Genomic DNA, 19,465 nt, shown 5'->3' with positions numbered 1-19,465 from the left:
TGTAAGCAGAATAACGTTTAATCATCTTAGCAACCACTAGATTATAAGGAGAGGCAGCTGTATAGAGGAAAGGCACACACTATTCAGAGTCAGTAAACATCTTACTTGGAATCCTTCCGCTCACTTATTAGATAGAGAACCATGCACCAAGTTGCATAACTTCTAGGAATCTAGTTCCTCATTTGTAATATGTGATAATAATAATATCTATAGGTATCTACCTAATGGCAGAATGGTTGTGAGGCCCAAAGTATGTATACAGTGCTTTGCAAATCTTGCAACCAGAAATTAAACTGAAAAGACACTGCCATCTTTAACCATTTCTTATAGGCAGGCCATCATGTTTTGACTTTAGGGGCCTAAACAGCTTATGGACAGAATAGAAAATTAAAAAAGAGAAAGATCTGTTGTTATTAACAATATCTCGGAGCTTAAAGAAACTGAGGTCTCCTATGATCACTTGTTCTCTTAGCTGTTTCTCTAATAAGAGTCTAAACTACTGAGGAGTACCATTTCTTTTGTAGCCCCCCTCCCCCCTGCCATGCCCCATCATGGGGGGAGAGGGGGAGGGGAGGTTTCAATGATGTGCACAGAGCAAGGTCCTCAAATGCCTACTGAATGAATAATACATTTGGAAAATTCTCATGGTATTGGCTATTTGTTTTGTGTGTGCGTTTGTGGCGGGGGGGGGTGTTTCACCACCACCTTCCAATGGCTTTGTGATTGTGTAATTTGATAAATTCCAAAGCCTCAAGTTGTGGTAACCAACCACTATGATTTATCTCCAAGGTATGTGGGGTGTGATTAAGCAACTAGAAAGCAGAAATGAAAAAATCTGAGGCAACTATCTGAAAGGAGTCAGCTCCTGGAGGAAGAAAGACCTTTTGCTTCAGTCTTTTAAAACTAGACTGGGCATAGTTCTGAAAAACTCAGCCTCCCATGACACCCATCTCCAACCTAGGCTTTCTAGGAAAAGTGCTAAACATCCTAATTATCGCAATCTTTTATCCCATGCTATTTATCCCATTCTCTCTGACATGAGCATTTATGTTCTCTAAAGTCTTGCTTTTCCCACCACATTATATATTAAGAGTGAATATAATGCTTTTCCTATATACTTTTGTCTCAGTTATCCTTACAAAGCCCCATTGTATTTTCAAAATGTTTTACTGATGCAATTTGTGTACCATAATCACTTGCCCATACATTACATTACCCTTTCTTATTAAAAATAAAACATGGAACAGTTCTGAAAAACTGTCCAGTAGGGAATGGCTGAATAAATTATGGTATATGAATGTAATTGTGCCATAAAAAAGATTGAAAGGAATGTTTCAGAGAAATATGGGGAAGATCTGTATGAACTGATGCAGAATGAAGTGAGCAGAACCAGGGGAAAAATTTATGTATGGCAACAACATTGTAAAGAAAAACAATGTTGAAAAACTTAGCATTAATCAAAATGCCGCCTGATAAAGCCTGCTCCCCGCTCCTAACAAAGAGGTGAAAGACTAAAGATATAGAATGAGACAGAAATTTTCCAATATGGTCAAAAATAGATCTGTTTTCAGTGACCATGTTAACTTGTTATAAGGGGAGTATTTTTTTTTCATTTTTGGGAGAGGGGAGAAGGAAGAAAGGAGAATTAGGAGAGAGAGAGAAGGATCTTATTAATAGCAATGCCAAAAAAAGTGTGTCAATGAAACATCTTTTAAAGTGCACAGAAATGGAAGAGAGAAAATATTTTGGAATGAATATGCTGAAAATAGTATATACTTTAAAAAATAAAAAGATATAAAACAAGTTGTACATAAGGAGATTTATAGGTTCATATATAACACTCTTTTTCTGTCCTTTGTATATAGAAATGTTCATGTTTGTTCACATTTGTCAAGTTAGAATAACAAAAAAAATTTTTTTAATTGTCCAACACATTGACCAGGAAGGAATGAGAGTCATAATATTCCATAACCACAGAAAACCTCTGATGAGAGGAAGCATATTCCAACATCAGTCATCTGGGCCCAACACTGGTCATTGCACTTGATCTAACTTGTGCTGTCATTTAATGTTATATAAATAATTGTGTGTATCATTCTCCTGATTCTGATTCCTTTGATTACATCAGTTTCTCTGAATTATTCAGTCATCATTTCTTAATATGCAATAATATTCCCTTACATTCAGATAACACAATTTGTTTGACCATTCCCCACTATTTGTTTCCACATTTTTTTTGGCTACTACAAAATGAACTGCTATGAATATTTGAGAATATATGGAAACTGAATTTCTTTGATTGCTCTCTGAGAGAAAGATGGGGTATGGACAGCTTAGTCATTTTTCTCACAAAGTCCTCAACTAATCCAATGGCAGCTTCAAATTCCCATTTGGAAGAGTATCTTTTTTGAAGGGAGAAGAAAAGGGAGGAAAGAGAGAGAAAAAAAAGAAGAGATCTAAAGACATTTTTACTGTGGTGATAGAAAACTTTACCTTTTCATATGGGTCATATGCATTTCAGGGGAGGGGAAACTGTAAAAAAAAATTTTAAAGATTTTATATACTATATAAACAGGTGTTTATGACAAGTCCTAGGCAGATCTTCCATAATCCAAAGTACTTAGGAAATCCAGCTTATTCTAAGGAGGACCTGAGCATCTAGTCTTTTTCTGGGACCTCCAGGATCATTCCAGATAAAAACAGAAGATACATGAAACAAAATTTTTTTAAAAAAGCCTTGTAGGGTAGCCATAGAAATGATCCAGTCTTCCACGGGTGTACCAGTCAGACCAGGGATGACCTACAAACAAGCTAAGTATCACTAAATCAGCTACAGACTGGAGTTGACCCCCTCTAGTTTATCTCATGAGTACTGGGTGTTCTAAAGCTGGGCTAGATGAATACACAAAATACTCCAAAGTCTATTGGTGTATCAGCTTTCCAAAGTAAATACGTTATCTTCTATCTATTTGGGAACATATAAGAAATAAAAATGACCAAAAACCTGCTTATTAATCCAAGAAATGCTGTCTGTTTGAAAGGGGGGCTTTCAAACAAATTTGATATCATGACATAATTGCCCTGGTCAACTTAACCCACAAGGTACTATTATCTCTTGATTAAAATTTCCGTTCAGCTCCATAACATCAGTGTATATTAAAAAAACAAGTAAAACCTCAAGCATAAATTACTTTTACAGCTCCTACTAAAACAAGCATGAACAGGTTGAGCTTTCTTGGGGGTAGCTAAGACCCTATAATCTTTTTATATATTATTTTCTCATAGCACTTATGGGGGTGCAGGGCTGAACAGAAATGCACACAATATATGAGGCTCATCCTCGAAGCCACTTTCTATAGAAAAGGGAAATGAACAGGAAAAAAAGATATGCCACATGGCATTTTCTTTTCCCTACATAATTTTTCAATTTTCTTGAGAGAAATGCCAACCAGTAAATAATTAGAACCATAATCCTCTGTTATTCCACTGGGAAGAAGGATGTGAAGGGCTTTAAGGAACACTAGTTATTACTTTCCTGATGCTATGTTAATGGAAACTTAGAAAAATTAGTAATCTGGAACTTTCATTTCCTTTTGGTGTGAAATACTACTTTTACAGTCAGTGAAAAAGTACGGATGCAGTCCAGGAAGAAAAGGTGAGATGTCATAACCAAGGCAGTGCTAGAAGACCAACCATTTATGATACAGGATGGGGAGTCCAAGTGTTTCTTCACAACTATGTCACTTATATTAATACTAATTATATTATATGTCATGTCCCTCAGACCTCTAATACTCTGAATTTCAGAAAACTGCACCAGGCTACAATGTCTTCAGAAACCTCTCTGTACCATCAGTAAGAATGAATAGTTAGTCTGAGGAACATTCCACTTCCCTTCTCCAGGCATTCCCACAAGCTGACACTCATTCCTAGAATGCACTCACTCACCTTCCTTGAAAGATCAGCTCAGGAGCTCCCTGTTCCTGAATCCTCCCTTCCAATGGCACCTGAAATGACCTTGTATTTAATTTACCATGTACATGTCATATCCCCCAATTGAACGTAAGCTTCTCAGGAGGAGGGATTTGGATTCATTAGTGCTGCCCTGCATATGGAAGGTGCTTAAATGTCTGAAATGACTGCCATCAGAAATGCAGGTTCTCCTGATGTAATAGACCCCAAGAAGCAGAATCACACTACTGAAATGTCACTTTCAATGAAGAGACAGAGGCTTCCTGTTTCACAGTTAAGAAAGGGGCAGGGAGAGGGAGAGGAGGGGAAGAGCCCCTGAAAAGGGTTCTTGGTCACTTACAAAGACCCAAACCCATTCTTCTTCCTAACTTTGCTCTGTCTGCCCAGGGCCCTACACACCTTCCAGGCACCCAGCTTCACCACATCAGGGTCATCCCTTGGCAATGGTACTGCCCTCACCCAACATATCCAGCCAAGGGCCAGGTCTTCTTGACTTTGTGTGCTCTCCCACTCCCTCACACAGTCATATTTCAGGCACTCGGGGTCTCCTCTGGATTACTGCAATAGCCTAACTGGACTCCCTGCCTCCCTCCTCATTCTCTGTTCTCTCCCAGCTGCCAAAGTGAAGTTCCTAACACACGTCTGACCATATCACTCCTCTGTGCAAAAAGCGCTCATGGCTCCCTGTTGCTATCTCTATTTTTGGCAACAGAAAGTCCATCTGGCTCCTGGGATGAGTCTTCAGGTCTGAGACCAAACTAGGTGCCTAGGCCCTGGAGGGAACCTGGAACTGTTAGATGCTTTGGAATGTGCACGAGCTGACTGATTTCCGGCCCTACTACACATGACTTCCCTTCAGGCGCTCCAGTCCTCCTTGCTGCCTTTTCAGTCACGATGGGCCTAGGCCCAGGTCACCCCCCCTCCCCATCTCGAGAATGCATTCCCTCTTCACTTCTGCCTCTTACAAGCCTTAGCTTCCTTCAAAACTCATCTCCTAGAGAGAGGGGCCTTTCCAGAGCTCCCCACTCCCAGGAGAAACTAACTTCTATTTATTTTGTACTGTTTATTTCAAATGAATTTATGTGCAATATATAGATATATGTAGGCTGCAGATGGTTCATGCATATAGTGTTTCTCCAACGGAATATAATGCTGAACTGTTTTTTTGTATTTGTAGCTCCAGTGCCCTACACAGTCTGGCACACAGTAGGTGCTCGATAAATGGCTGCTGATTCCAGCATTCACAATCCATAATAGTGAAATACAATTAGGAGAGTAACAAAGCCTCAGGAATTGTTTCATAGCAGGGATGAGCTGCATTGAGTGAGTCATGAAGAATCTCTCATGCTGTTATGAAAGAGGGGTGCAGTCTGCAGTCATAGAACTTTTCTCTGTACCAAGTTAACTGACCCATATGGACTGAACTCTCCACTACTGGCATCCTTAACACCATGGTCTTTCATTCATTCATGTATTTACTAGGAAATGTTTGTTGGATGAATTTGTGCTCAAATCAAGCAAGCCCAGGTTCATCTGAGTATATAATGTTTATTTTCTAAGTAAGATAAATAACTTTCCTCTGTATCTCAGTTCCATTCTTTATCAGTGAAAAATACCCAGCAACATGTCTTACCCTTTTAAAGGTTTTTCTTTAAGAATATTCTGGCACTAAAGTACAGAGTTTCAAATGCCAGCAAATCTTATTAGTTAACCAATGAGAACACTGATTTTTTTTTTTAAATGCTAGGCAACACTAAAACTGGCCATAGGAACATTAGATATCCTTTTGGTAAACAACTTTATAAACCTGACTTTTTCCCCTTTACAGGATAATTTAAAACAACCAATAACCAAAACAAATATCCCAGTACTTTTCATTAGTCATGCATGCTTTTATTTGCACATATTAATGACTACTGTGCCACAGTGGAAAGACCAATGGGCCTGGGTCAGAGTACCTGGATCTTCTCAGAGTCCAGTACTGTCCTGGAGCCTTCTAGGCTTCCTGAGGCCAAGCAAACTGAATCTGGACAGCCAGCAGAACAAGGCTTACACACTACTGGCCTCGTTTGACTATTGTGAACAAAATGCTTGGCTCAACTAAAAAATGCCATACAAATGTGTTTAATTATGTAGAAAGTGTGCAAAATAATCCAGAACGCAAATTTACCTTATTTAATTGCTGTGCTGTAAGAAATGGAGAATACAGAGAAGCACAGAAGAACCTGGAGGAGCTAAGGCAATGTGAAAAAGCAGAACCAGGAAAACAATATACACTGACCACAACTTCAACGGAAAGAACAAGGCAATCCAAACCAAACGTTAATTAATGGTCAAGCTTGACCCCCTTTCCCCCGCAGAAGCTCCATTCTACATCACACACACCCCCCACTTTGGGGAGGTGGGGCTACTGATGTAGAATGCTGTATGGAGTCAGACTTACTACGGTTGAGTAGTTTTGCTGACCATGTTTTTTCTCCTTTTGGTTTCGGGGTGGGAGGATACAATGGGAAATATAGGTGCAGTGAAAACAAAGGGCATCGATAAAATTATATTTTTTTTAAAAAGAATAATTTGTTCACGTAATGAAGAGTAATGAAGGGTGGCATCAGTTTTGATGGATATGTCTCCAGTATCTAGTTCAGTGCCTGGCAAATAAAGATGTTGAATTAAAGTGGTGAGATGCCTTCCCAAAGTCAAATTTACAAAATGTATTTATTAGATTGTGTTACATATTTCCAAGCTCAGACTGGTGCCTCACTCACTCTAAAGGAACAAAGATTTATTCAAGACATTTAAAACCACTTCCTAAATGAGACCTTTGCTTTGCTCCCTCAATCTAATCAAATTTTTAGGCAATTTACTCCTATATAAGACACATTTACCACTCCACTCCCTAAATGACCCCAAATACTTCTACATACTCTCCTGCCCACCTCATAAACTGAGTTTCTTAGGAGAAAAGGTCAATGTTCAATGATTCATAACTGACTAGATTTTCCTGGCCTCAGAACTTCATTTTATTCACTAAGTCCCCTATCCATCCAGACTATGACCCACTCTCCGGCCTTTTCCCATCTCCAGTGAAATTCAAAAAGACAGTACTGTATCAGTGCCACCTATTTTCTCATTTCCGGAGAATCTCAATCTCCAGCTACCAGTTACCTGAATCTAAAATGGAAAATCTTATTTATACCTACTTAGAATTGACCCGAGATGCAGGCACATCCACTGGTCAAAACCAGCTCCCCTTACACGCTAGAGGAGCCTTCCTAAAGGAGAGCTAGCTACCGAGGCGCTGAAGGGCTTCTTCGGGCAGGCATCCCATACAGGGAAAAGGCCCCTCATTCATCCGAGGCTGCTCAGGACACGGGGGAGAGAGGAAGGGACTAAAGAAGGTGTTGGGGGCCTCTTCTCAAAATCACTTGCTAACCTTTTGTCACAGATCCCTTTATACGGCAGGAGCATCAGGGCACCGATCACCACGGCATCTATATCAATGAAGCTAGTCCTGGACGCTCTTTCCAGTGAGGAAAAGGAGGAAGCCTCCTAGACCTGGCATTATGGGTAGGGGGCCAATCCCCCTCCCCCACAACAGACTATATATCAGCTAGAAGTCAATAGGCTGAGGGAAAGGAAGGGGCCCCTCCTGCAACATCTGGCTGGCCTGGGCTCCGTCCTTTAGAGTGGAAAAAACTGATTTCCCCAGTGGAGCCCAAGAAGATTCTTCTCGTCACGGATATCTTGTGAAAGGGGGAAGAAGGCAGGTCGGGCCACCCCACAGATCGCAATCTGAAAGCAGTCAGACCTAATTCAGTGCTGTAAATATGGTGGGGTAGAGAAGGCAGAGAAAGGGAGCGAGGCAACCCAGGAGAATCCTCCCCGGACGCCACCTCACCTCGAGCCCCAAACCAAGGGCGCTAGGAGGGGGTCTTCGGCATTCTCGGCCAAGTCAGACCCACTTTGGGAAATCAACACGAACGCGGAGCCGGGGGCGGGGCGCGGATGTCAAACTTTTTGCCGCCTGCTTCTCGAGGAGCCCCGGGAGCCCCGGACTCAGCCCCAGGCGAAGCGGGCGGTGCGGCGGGGACGGGCAGGAGGCGCGGGGCGAGAGGAAAGGAGGGGAAGGCTCGTGGCAGGGGGCAGGAGGCGAGAGAAAGGCCGGCCGGGCGGCCGGGCTGCGCGCTCCCAGACGTGCCTGGCCGGCCAGCCGGCGGGCCGGGGGCTCACCTTCCGGTGCTTCTCCTTGTAGGGCAGCGCCAGCCACGGCATGTCCCGCACGAACTCCTGCCACTGCTGCTGGTCCTGGTCCGAGGACACGAACACGATCTCGAGGCGGCGGCGCGGCTCCGGCTCCGGCGCGGCGGCCCCGGCGGGGGCTGCGGCGCCCGCGCCCCCGCTCCCCGGCCCCGGGCCCGGCGCGTCCCCCCGCAGGCGGCCGTAGAAGGCGGCCAGGCTGGCGCTGAGCTGCGCGCAGGGGGCGCTCAGGCTGCAGCCGAAGTAGAGCCCGAGCAGGGAGATCCCGCGGGCGCCCAGCGAGTGCACGTCCACCTCCTCGCCGCCGCCGGCCACCAGCTTCTCGCCGAGCAGCTCCACCAGGAAGCCCGACATCCTGGAGCGAGCGCGAGCTCCGGCTGCCGCCTGGCCGCGTCCCGAGGCTCCGACACACAGAACAGCGGGCAGCCGGGCGCGCAGGAGGCAAATGCGGACTGGGAGAGCGGCGCCGTCCGCCCGCCCCCTCCCCGCCCCCACGCCGCCGCCGCCGCCGCCCGACTACCCCGCCAGGGCCGCCAGGGGGCTCCGTGGTGCCACGGCGGCGCCCGCGGTCCGGGGGGCTGCCCAGCCCCAAGGTCAGGGAGGTGCGCTGAGGCCAGGGCGCAGCGGGAGGGACACTGGAGATGGGACCAAAAGCGGCAGCCCCGAGTGGGCAGCGTGCGTGGAGATGGAGCTGCCGGACAAATGCCCCTTGGTTTGGGGTCTAGGGACCTTTAGGATCCTAGATCTAGAGCTGAAAGGGACCCCAGAGGACAGCTAGGCCAACCACCTGCGTGGACAAATAAGGAGTCGGAGACCCGGATCGCCAAGGACTAAGTGGGACATGGAGTTAGGAAGAGCTCGAATTCAAATCCGGCCCAGACACTTACTAGCTTTGTGACCCTGGGCAGTCAATTAGCCTGTATTTGTCTCCCGTTTCCTCCTCCATAAAATGGTTGTTGTGAGGATGACATGATAGGTTAAGTGTAAAGTGTTTTGTGTGATGCCAGGCACTGCCATGTAAATGTTAGCTCATATTAAGTGTCAGAGATGGGATTCAAACCCTTGTTCTCTGTGGTATCCTTGTCCTCTGGAACATTCATAGGGTTCTAGATTTAGAGCTAGAGCTAGAGATCATCTGATCCAACTTACTCTTTCACAGATGAGGAAACTGAGGACAGGGTGGCTTACTCATGGCCACACAGTTCCAATCTATGTGCAGCTCCCAGCTGCCAATCTGAGCAGCTCTACCAGACTGCCTTTTCCTCTTCCCACTTAATTTCCTCTCCATTACCCAAATTCTCAGTTCTCCATCAAAGTCTCTTTCCCATAACATACCACTCATCTCTCATTCAGCCTCTGTCTCCATTAAAACTCTCCTTAGTTCCTACTCTTCACCAGCCCCCCACCAACCCTTATGTCCCTTTCTCCATTTCAGATCCATCCTTCAAAGCCAAGTTCCAATTTCATCCAGGTCAAAAGTCGGTAGGCACTACAGGTGGAAGAAACATTAGAGATCACCTAGCTGTGCTCTTCAGGACCAGAGAGGGCAGTGACCTCAACTCAGCAGTCTCAAATGTGGGCAGCAAAGCCCAGATTTAAATGCTGGTCCTCTGAATCCAAATTAAGCCCTTTCCACTGGACCATCCTGTTCTCCCTGAAGCCTAACACAGCACTGCTGTTCCACATGGATTTCTCTTTCCTTTAACTCCTATTTTACTTTTGATCATTACCATACAATAGACATCTATTATGGTTCTAATGCTGTCAGATGTCTAACCCTTTTTTTGCCAACAAGATAATGAATTCCTTGGAGATAGGAACCCTGCCATACTTTATGTCCTTCACCTAAGTACTCAATAAATACCTTTAGGTTGACTAAATGGATCTACCCTTTGCATGGCAGGCCAAGTTTCAGAGCAGGTGAGTGGTGTGCTTTGACCAGGGAAGAGGACCAAGAAAAAGTGGACATCTCAACAAATCTTGCGCTCAGACACCACATCATCTTTGATGAACAACTAAAATTCTAAATGACACCAAATGGCACTAGTACTTCTAATAGACTGGGCATGAGAATGATCATAATGATTTCTATAGTCTCTATGACTCAGAATTACTAGACCACTAGGCAAAAGACTCAGATGATCCTAGGATTTAAATCGGAAAGGAACGTTAAAGATCATCTATTCCAAGCCCCTCATTTTTCAGAGTAGGAAACCAAGGACCCCAGCATTATCAGAACGACTTGCCCAGTGCTACAGAAGCAGTAAATACCAGAGTATGCATTTGAACCCAGGACCTCTGACTCAAAATCCAGTGCTCTTTCCACCACTCCGGGGCAAGAGTATCTGAATTAAGCTTCTATGTCCAGACCGAAGATCACAGCTGCTAAACGCCCCCCCTCCCCACCTTAGCGTCTTAAATGGGAGAGCCCCGAAGTATAATTTCTGTAAAAGTCGTTTATTGGGCTCTACTGCCATCTAGTGGACAGAGCCGCAAACAAACGTCTATGTCCCAAAACCCAATATGAAAACAAGATACTAACTTGTGCCAAGCAGAATATTTTGATTTTCTATAGTGGCTTTCCACCAACAATCTTAAAATGCTTTACAGGAGCTAATTTAAGCCTCAGAACATAACCACAAGTTTCTGGCACAGAAATGAAAATTCAGGGCTAAGATTTTCAATTTTGTTAGTGTGGGACAAGGCAGTGCATGGATTTTCAGTTCAGTAAAATATTACCACACAACCCAGGGAAAGGTTGGAGGGAAAGCCAAGAGGAGAGGGGCAAGCCATACAAATTATATCTCCTTACTTTGTCCCCTGGCACTACTGCTCACTCTGTAGCTGGAAACCTATGGATAGAAGGGCGCCTCTAATTACCAAGAGAAACACTGCTCAAATACACAGTACAGATGGGTTTCCATGTTAGTTTTTGGAAGAACCAATCGATCGATATGATAGCCACTACAGAAACAATATTAACTTATTGCCTAATTACACATAGAGATGTATGTATATGTGTATATGCACACATAGATGAAATGTTGGGTTTTAATTAAATCACTTGGGATGTTCACACAACATGGCTAAAGGTTTCTTAATGTCTCAGAATTGCTGTGTGTGTGTATGCGTATGTGTATGTGTGTGTATACTGCAGCTTTCTTACCAAAACATATTTATTAAGCCCCTATTAATATGTGTTGTGTTAAGCACTGTTTGAAGCATGTTAAGCATACAACTTAAACTCCAGAGCTTACAGATACATGAATACTATAAGCGTTTATATTACATGTCAGGAAAAGGACAAGTCCTTTTAGCTGGAATAGTAAGAGAAGAGGGCATCATGGGACTTGCAAGTTCAGGCAAAATAGTGAACTCATTATTATACTACTTCCTTTGGCTAGTGTCAGAGGTATAGTGGAGGAAAGACTGAAAGAAAACAGCAGCATGTGTGTGGTGTGGTGTGTGTGTGTGTGGGTGTGTGTGTGTGCGTGTGTGTGTTCAGCACTTCACTTTTACTATTTTACAGGAAAGCACTTTCCACTGGAGTGTGTCCAAACCAGCATCTGGCACCTGGGAAAGTGAGAGCCTGAGCCTACTACACATGAAATAAGAATCAGTGTAAATAAAATTTAGAGAATCACTGGTAAAGCAGGTTTTGGTTTGAAGCCAAGTGCAGCAGCTGCCTTTTAAATTGGTGTGGAAAGGGGAATTTCCAATGGAAATGATTCCAGAATCATAACGCTAGTGAGTGCTCATTATAAGAAGTAGTCCAATGAGGCCAGTTTAGCTTCTGAGAATATAGCTGACATCCCTTGAATTATGGAGCCCACTCCATCTTTCTATGTATCAAGAGAAGGTCCCTCTTGGTATTTAGCAGGTTATACATATTGGTCATTCAGGTATATTATTATGGCACATATATGCATGACTTATAGCATGTTTGGCACCCTATGGAAATGACTAATAACATTTATGAAGTACATCGCTCACTCACAACAACCCAGTGCCAGGGCAGCTATTATTATTCCCATTTTCCTGATAAGAAAACTGATTAATAACACTTAAGTGACTTGTTCAGAGCCATGGCAGAAGGGTAGCTCCAACTTGGTTCTTTGACCTCAAACCTAGAGTGCTTTCCACCACCCCAATGTTGCTTCCAGTAAACATGACAGTTTCTTTCAATGGTAGGGCTCTGCATTCAAAGGCATATGTGATCATATGTGCAGTGCAAACATTATGCATACATTCCACATAAATACTCATTCTTTTCTTAATTACAGGTTAAATCCTACTACAATGAAGATTTCTATGTCAAATGTACCACAATAAGTGCAAAATGGATCTATGGCTTGAATAAGAAATTTCACACCACAAAAGTAATTCAAAGAGAATAAGATCAGGTACCTTTCATAGCTATGGCTAGCAGAAGAGATCTTAACCAAACAAGGAAGGACACAGTCAAAAAATAAATGTATAACTTCTGTTACATGAAATTAAAAAGCTTTGGAACAAACGAAATGGATGCCAGTAAGATTAGAAGTAAAGTTACAGAGTGGGAAAAATCTTTGCATCAAATATCTATCAAAAATCTAAGATTTACTGGATATGAATACAGATAAGATGAAGTGCCATTTCCCAGTGAAATGATGTGAACTGCTGTCCCAAGAAGAATTACAAACTATCAGTAACCAAACAAAAGATTGTTCCTAATCACTAGAAAATCAAAACAACTCTGAAGTTTCACTTCACACCCAGCAAATTGGTAAAGATGACAAAAGATGGAAATAGTGAATGCTGAAAGAGATGAGTAGAGGAAGGCATACTAATATATTCTTGATGGAGTTGTGGACTGGTCCAGCCATTCCGGAAAGCATTTCAGTATACACATGTATGTGCATATATGTATATGTATATATATGTATATGTGTATGTATATTTTTAAGTGACTAAAACGTTCATACCTAGAGATCCTACTGCTAGGTGTATATCCTAAGTAAGTAAAAACCAGAAATAAAGGTCTCATATATACTAAAATATTAATAGCAAAGAACTTTAAAAAAAGATACCCATCATTTGACACGTGTCTAAACAAACTATGACATGTAAATATAATGGAATATTACTGTAACATAAGAAATGATGACTACAGAGATTTCAGAAAAGCCTAGGAAGATTGATATGATGTGAAACAGAAGTAGGACAGCAGAATACACAACAACTACAGAAGGGTAAATTAAATGAAAAGAACAAAACAATGAAATGGAAGGCTGATAATTAAAATGGCCAAGAATCTTAGACTTAGAAAAAAGACCATGGTTCTCAGAAAAGGAAGATTCTGGGCATGGCTTGTTGGACATACTGTCAGACTTAGGTGAGTGTAGTTTGGTTTTGCTGAGCAAGTTTTTTTTTCCTGTTTGTTTTAAATTCTTTGTTATAATGAATGGTTCACTGGGTAGGTGGTCAGGGAGAAATGTATTAGGCAATAAAAGTGATGTAAAAAAAAAATCAACAAAAATTTAAAATACATATTTCTGTATACTATTCTGCTAGGTGGTGCTGTAGAGAGTGCCAGGCCTAGAGTCAGTATGACATCTTTCTGAGTTCAAATCTGATCTTGGATACTTACTAGTTGGGTGACTCTCAGTAAGTCACTTAACCTTGTTGCCTCTGTTTCCTCACCTGTCAAACAAGCTGGAGAAGAAAACAGAAAACCACTCCAGTATCTTTGCCAAGAAAACCCCAAATGGGGTCACAAAAAGTTGGACACAACTGAACAACAAAATAATCCTACCTACTGGCCCACTTAATTGAAATAAGATTTGATTCAACAAAATCCCAGGATCAATCAAAATATCTGAATATTTTCTTAAAGTTGTAGGATAGGAACTAGACCTGTGATCTCATTGAATACGTGAAGAAAAACTCACAGAACCTGGCACACAATAAATGATTTAAAAATGTTAGTTATTAGACTCTACCAATGCAGACTGGCATCTGTTTTTGTCTTAGAGAGATGCCTGACACTAGAATATCGAGAGGTTGTGACTTGTCCAAGGTCACACAAGCAGTATGGTCAGAGGTGGACTTGAACCCAGGTCTTCCTGGCTCTGAGGCTGGCTTTAATCCACTATCATGTCACATCTGCAATGAGTTCTAACTTGCAGTTTTACATCATGGGAGTGTTTTTGAAATGGACTTGTTAATTTGTTCGTATAGAAAACTCCTAGGGAGGAAATTGTGTACTTGGTCCCACTCCTTCTCATCTTCCTCAAAAGATTAAATCCTTAATCATCTCCTCCCCTATCTCTTCTCCCCATCGACGAGTTACTCCCCTACTACCTTTCAAACATATCCAGGTTTTCCTCATCCTTAAAAACTCTCAGTGGAGCCTAACATTTCCTCCTGCCTTCACCCTACAAATTTTCTTCCAAATTCCATTAAAACCTTATGAGCTGATGCAATTCTCTTAGAGGTCTTTCTGGTCTGTTAAATGCATGGTGAAGAAACTAGCTTTTTGACTGGCTGCCAACCAAAAAGTGCAATGCATAAAAAGGAACTGACCAGTCACGTCTATTTCTTTTTCCTCCTTGGCTTGACTGAGGGAAGACATGCTTCAAGCCTCTGTGGGAGGAGAGCAACGATATTGTACAGTGTCGTTTTGGGCATAAAATGGGAAAAAAAAAAAAGCCCTGCGTTACAACCAGCAGTAATGGGCATGACCTGGATGAACATCAGAAAAGAGACTAAGCAAAAATGGTCAGACAAGTCAAACTAGACCCAGGATAGAGTAGGGTCATAGAAACCTAGACAAAAGAGAGCACCAGGAAGAAGATGCTCAGTAGGGCCAACAACTGCAAAGAGGTCTAAAAGCATGAGGTTTGAAAAATGGCCATTATATTTGGTAACTTTGGAGAGAGCAGTTTGGGTGCAGGTTGGAAGGCAAACTATAGAATATTAAAAAATGAGAGAAAAGGAAGTATTAGATGGTCTTCTCAAGGAGTTTAGGCATAAAAGGGAGAAGAGATGTGGGAATTATAGTTAGGAGGGATAGAGAGGTGGAAGGAAGGTAGGTTTTAAGAGGATGGGAGAGTCATGGGTATGTTTCTGGGCAGTAGGGAAGCCAATAGAAAAAGAGAGATTGAAGAAAAATGAGGAGAGGATGATGGAAAAGGCAATCTGCTGAAGATGGGACAGAATGTGGAAGAGTTTGCCTTGGCCAGGAAAAGGGCCACCCTCACCACAGGAGACAGAGCTGAAGGAGGAGACAGTGGTAGAAGGCATCTGGGTTATGTGAGATGAGGAAGAGGGGAGAAGAGGGAGCTCTTGGCAAAGAGTTTCCATTTTCCCATGAGATATGAGACAAGATTTTCAGCTGAATGGGTGGGGAAGAGGGAAGCCACGGTAAATTTGAGGAGGCATAAAAAGATTTTGAAGAGCCATTGCAGTGAAGAGGACAGAGGATTAATTGGGGAAGTGTAAAAGGATTGTTTGCTATCGTCAGGGCCCAGATGAGGTTATATAATATAAAACTGTAATGGACCAAGTCAGTGGTTTTGTGATTTTTCTCCAGTTCTTTTCAGCAGCATCTGCATAAGAGCAAAGGTAGTAAGCAGATAGTAGGAGTGATCCAAGGTTGAGGCTTGGCATCCATCATATAAAGGAACAAGAAATTCTAGAAGAACACAGTGTAAAGTTGGTTTACCAAGAGGTCAAGATGGGGAAGGGAGAAAAATGTAGCTAAAGAAGGAATATGGCCTGGAAAAGAACTGAGGGGTAGAAAGACTGGAGGTTGTGGTAAAGATGAAAAACAGTTTGGGATTACAAAGCAGAGATAGAGGTAGAAGGACGAAGTGTGATCAGATGAGAGCATTTCAGAGTTCATGAGCACTGAAATGGCACATTTGTGAGTGATGGCAAGATAAAAAACATGGCTCTCCTTGTGTGTGGCTCAGGTTGGGGAGGAAGCACAGGTCATGTAAAATGCCTAAGGAGAAACTGTGACGTTCTGTTGTTTGGTGGAGTATCACTATGTATGCTCATAGCAGAAGGGCAGGAATTGAGAAGAGAAAGACTGAGTCAGGCTCTGATCTCACTGATGAAACAAAAAGCTTGTCCTGGAGGTGTGCAGAGAGCAGCCACACAATCATCAGTCAACATGTTTTCATTAAGTCCTTATTATGGGCAAGGCTTTTGTATGGAAAATACAAACAACTGTGTCAACATGTTGATTAAAGTAAAAGGTATGTTCCAAAAACTTGCTTTGTTGTCAGAACTTTCATTCCTTGAGGCAAAAATAACATAGGGGAGCATTCTTGTAGAACATGGGTCACTTAGAGCTTGTGCAGATCTACCCAACCTGCTTCTGACCGAGCACATCTGGGCACACTGGAGGCCACAAACTCCTCGGCTGTTTCTGGCTACCTAGTGCTGAAAGGCCTTGTCCTTTGGTATGACAGAAAATCCAGAGCGGTCCCTTAGACTTCTCCCCAGTGTCTCCCACAAAGAATGGCAGAAGGGTGGAGGGCTGTATCACTGAAAGGGATAAATAGCTTCTGATTAGCTCTCTCCCTTTGACTCTCCAAGTGGCATCACGTACCTAACGCGGACACTTTCAGTGATGGGTGCAGGAGGACTGGCCCCTCTCTACCCTTCACCCCCTTCTGGCATCACGGTGACTACACCCAGAAGGCTGCTAACACAGGGAACTCAACTAGGCCAAGCTTACACCTACACTGGAGCTATCTTTTAGTTGACATGATTTATGTTTCTTTTTCTGAGTAGTACCTGACTACCAGGTTCAATATAAAGGTATCCAGGCTTGGAGCGAGAGAGGTGCAGAGGTGCATCAGATGGGGCTGACTAGCATCCAGAAACCATCTGTAAAAGTGGAATTAGACTTGTGTGTGGAAAGAACAGAAGCAAGAGGAAACATGGCCATGCTCTTCCCTGGCCTCACAAACTGCTTTATGTCCTAGGGAAGCCTAGGTACCACTCTTTTGAGGTTACTTGTGTTGTTCAGTCATTTCAGTCATGTTTGACTCTTCATGGTCCCCTTTGAGATTTTCCTGGCAAATATACTGGAGTGGTTTTCCATTTCCTTCTCATTTTACAGATAAGGAAACTGAGGCAAACAGGGTTAAGTGACGTGCCCAGGGTGACACAGGTAGTAAGTGTCAGAGGCCACATTTGAACTCACGTAGAAGAGTCTTTCAGACTCCAGGCCTGGTATTCTACCTACTGTGCCACCTAGCAGCCCTCTCTTGAGGATATAATAGTAATTATAAATTATGTGACTTAATCCTGTTTTAAGTTGTTCTATCAATTCAGGCTGTGGGTCATTTTTGTCCATTAGCATTCCTTGGGTTTGGTAAATAAAAGCTTTTTTTTAATACCTGATAGTATACAGAGTACCTTTCTCCTCCCATTTTGGCTAAAGTCCTAGACAAGAGTCAAATTAAAGTTTTAAATAGTTTTATGGGAGTTTCATGAACCAACGAGTTAAGAAAATGGAGCCTAACCCCTCTCGTTAGAGGCTAGATTCTCCCAGGACTGAACCTATTTCAGACCACCTACATAGGGCCACAGATCAGAGGGACTTAGTGGAGAAGGGAGTGGGTACAGTACTCTGAAGTGATTTCTTAATGTTAGAGCAGGATGTCAGAAAAGGTAAATATTTATGTTAGGTGGTACTAAATATAACCAAAAAAATATCCAAAGTGATGGAATCTTGTGTTAGAAGGCCAGATTATGCTTAGGAGGAGAAGGAAGGAACAGATGCACTTGGTCAGGGAGGGAAAGAGAACTGGGGAGATGGGGGGTCCTGGGAAGCCTGTCGGGCAGACTTGTGTTGGGACAAAGTTGATTCTAAGTACAAGAAGAAACTGATCAATTCCTCTATTCCCAACAGTTGAGCCTTTTCTGTAAATTTCATTGTCCTCTGTGGAGCAAAAAGCCAAGACCACCCCTCTAAAATGAATTGCCCCTTATCACTCCCAAAGGGCTAATCAAGTTTATTTTAAAAGCATGCCTTATGTGCAATTTGAGAAAAGAGAGCCAGGCTTTTTGAACAGTCTGTACTTAAGTGCTAAAACATAACTGCAGGCAAATCCCTTGGCCTCTTCATCTGTAAATGATATTTCCTGTGCTACGAGCCTCACCATTCTCATGTTGTGAAGAAAGCATTTTGTAAACAGTGGGTCGCTATACACATGAGAAAGTTCAGTATGTACAAAACGGGCATAGTAATGTTCATCAGGCTGTGAGGTGGCTGCTAGGAAAGTGCCTGGCAAATCTTCAAGCCCAACGTATATAAGCATCAGTTATTATTAGGTAAACTTGAATAAGAAGTAGTGGCTAGGGCTCTCTATTCTCCAAATAATTAATGGTCAAAGGATATGAAGTAGTTTTCAAAAGAAGAAACCTATCTATAGTCATATGAAAAAATGCTCTACATCACTGCTGATTAGAGAAATGCAAATTAAAACAACTCTGAGTTACCACCTCACACCTATCAGATTGGCTAACATGACAGAAAAGGAAAATGACCATTACTGGAGAGAATGTAGGAAAATAGGAACACTAATGTACCATGGGTGGAGTTGTAAACTGGTCCAGCCATTCTGGAGAACAATTTGTCCAAAGGGTTATAAAACTGCGCAAGTCCTTTGACTCGGCAATACTACTACTAGGTCTGTATCCGAAAGAGATCAAGGAAAAAGGATGAGGACTTATATGTGCAAAAACAATGATAGCGACTTTTTGTGGGGGCAAAGAACTGGAAATCAAGGGGATGCCCATCGAATGGGGAATGGCTGAATGAGTTGTGGCCTATTATTCGTGATGCAATACTAGTGTGCTATAAGAAATTATGTAGGGGATGGCTTCAGAAAAGCTCGATAAGACTCATATGAACTGATACAAAGTGAAGTGAGGAGAATCAGAACATTGTACACAGCAGCAGCAATATTTTAATAACAATCAATTATGAAAGATTTAGCTACTCTGATCAACAGAAGGATCCATAGTAAACTCAAAGGATTCCTGATGAAGAATGCTATCCACCTCCAGAGAGAGAACTGATGAACTCTGCAGATTGAAGCATACTTTTTTCCCTCTCACAACATGGCTAATGTGGAAATACGTTTTGTATGGCTTCATATGTATGAAGGGTATCATATTTTTTGCTTTTTCCATGGATGGGAGAGGGGTGGAAGGAAGAAAAGGATTTGGAATT

At 42.6% G+C, this 19,465-nt stretch overlaps 1 protein-coding gene across 1 annotated transcript in view; it reads right to left on the bottom strand.

Annotated features, from left to right (window-relative positions):
• The window catches only part of NXN (nucleoredoxin), a 168,501-nt gene extending 159,809 nt beyond the window's left edge, over nucleotides 1-8,692 (bottom strand). Inside the window, exon 1 of the mRNA XM_072639889.1 lies at nucleotides 8,203-8,692. Coding sequence (XP_072495990.1) covers nucleotides 8,203-8,583 — 381 coding nt within the window. The 5' untranslated portion in view covers nucleotides 8,584-8,692. The remainder of the gene's footprint in view (nucleotides 1-8,202) is intronic.
• Between the last annotated feature and the right edge of the window lie 10,773 nt (nucleotides 8,693-19,465).

This window comes from Notamacropus eugenii, chromosome 2 (assembly GCF_028372415.1).
Source record: "Notamacropus eugenii isolate mMacEug1 chromosome 2, mMacEug1.pri_v2, whole genome shotgun sequence".
In the NCBI taxonomy this organism is placed as follows: Eukaryota; Metazoa; Chordata; class Mammalia; order Diprotodontia; family Macropodidae; genus Notamacropus; species Notamacropus eugenii.
Note: the sequence above shows the minus strand (reverse complement) of the source record. Positions and strands in the feature narration are given on the sequence as shown.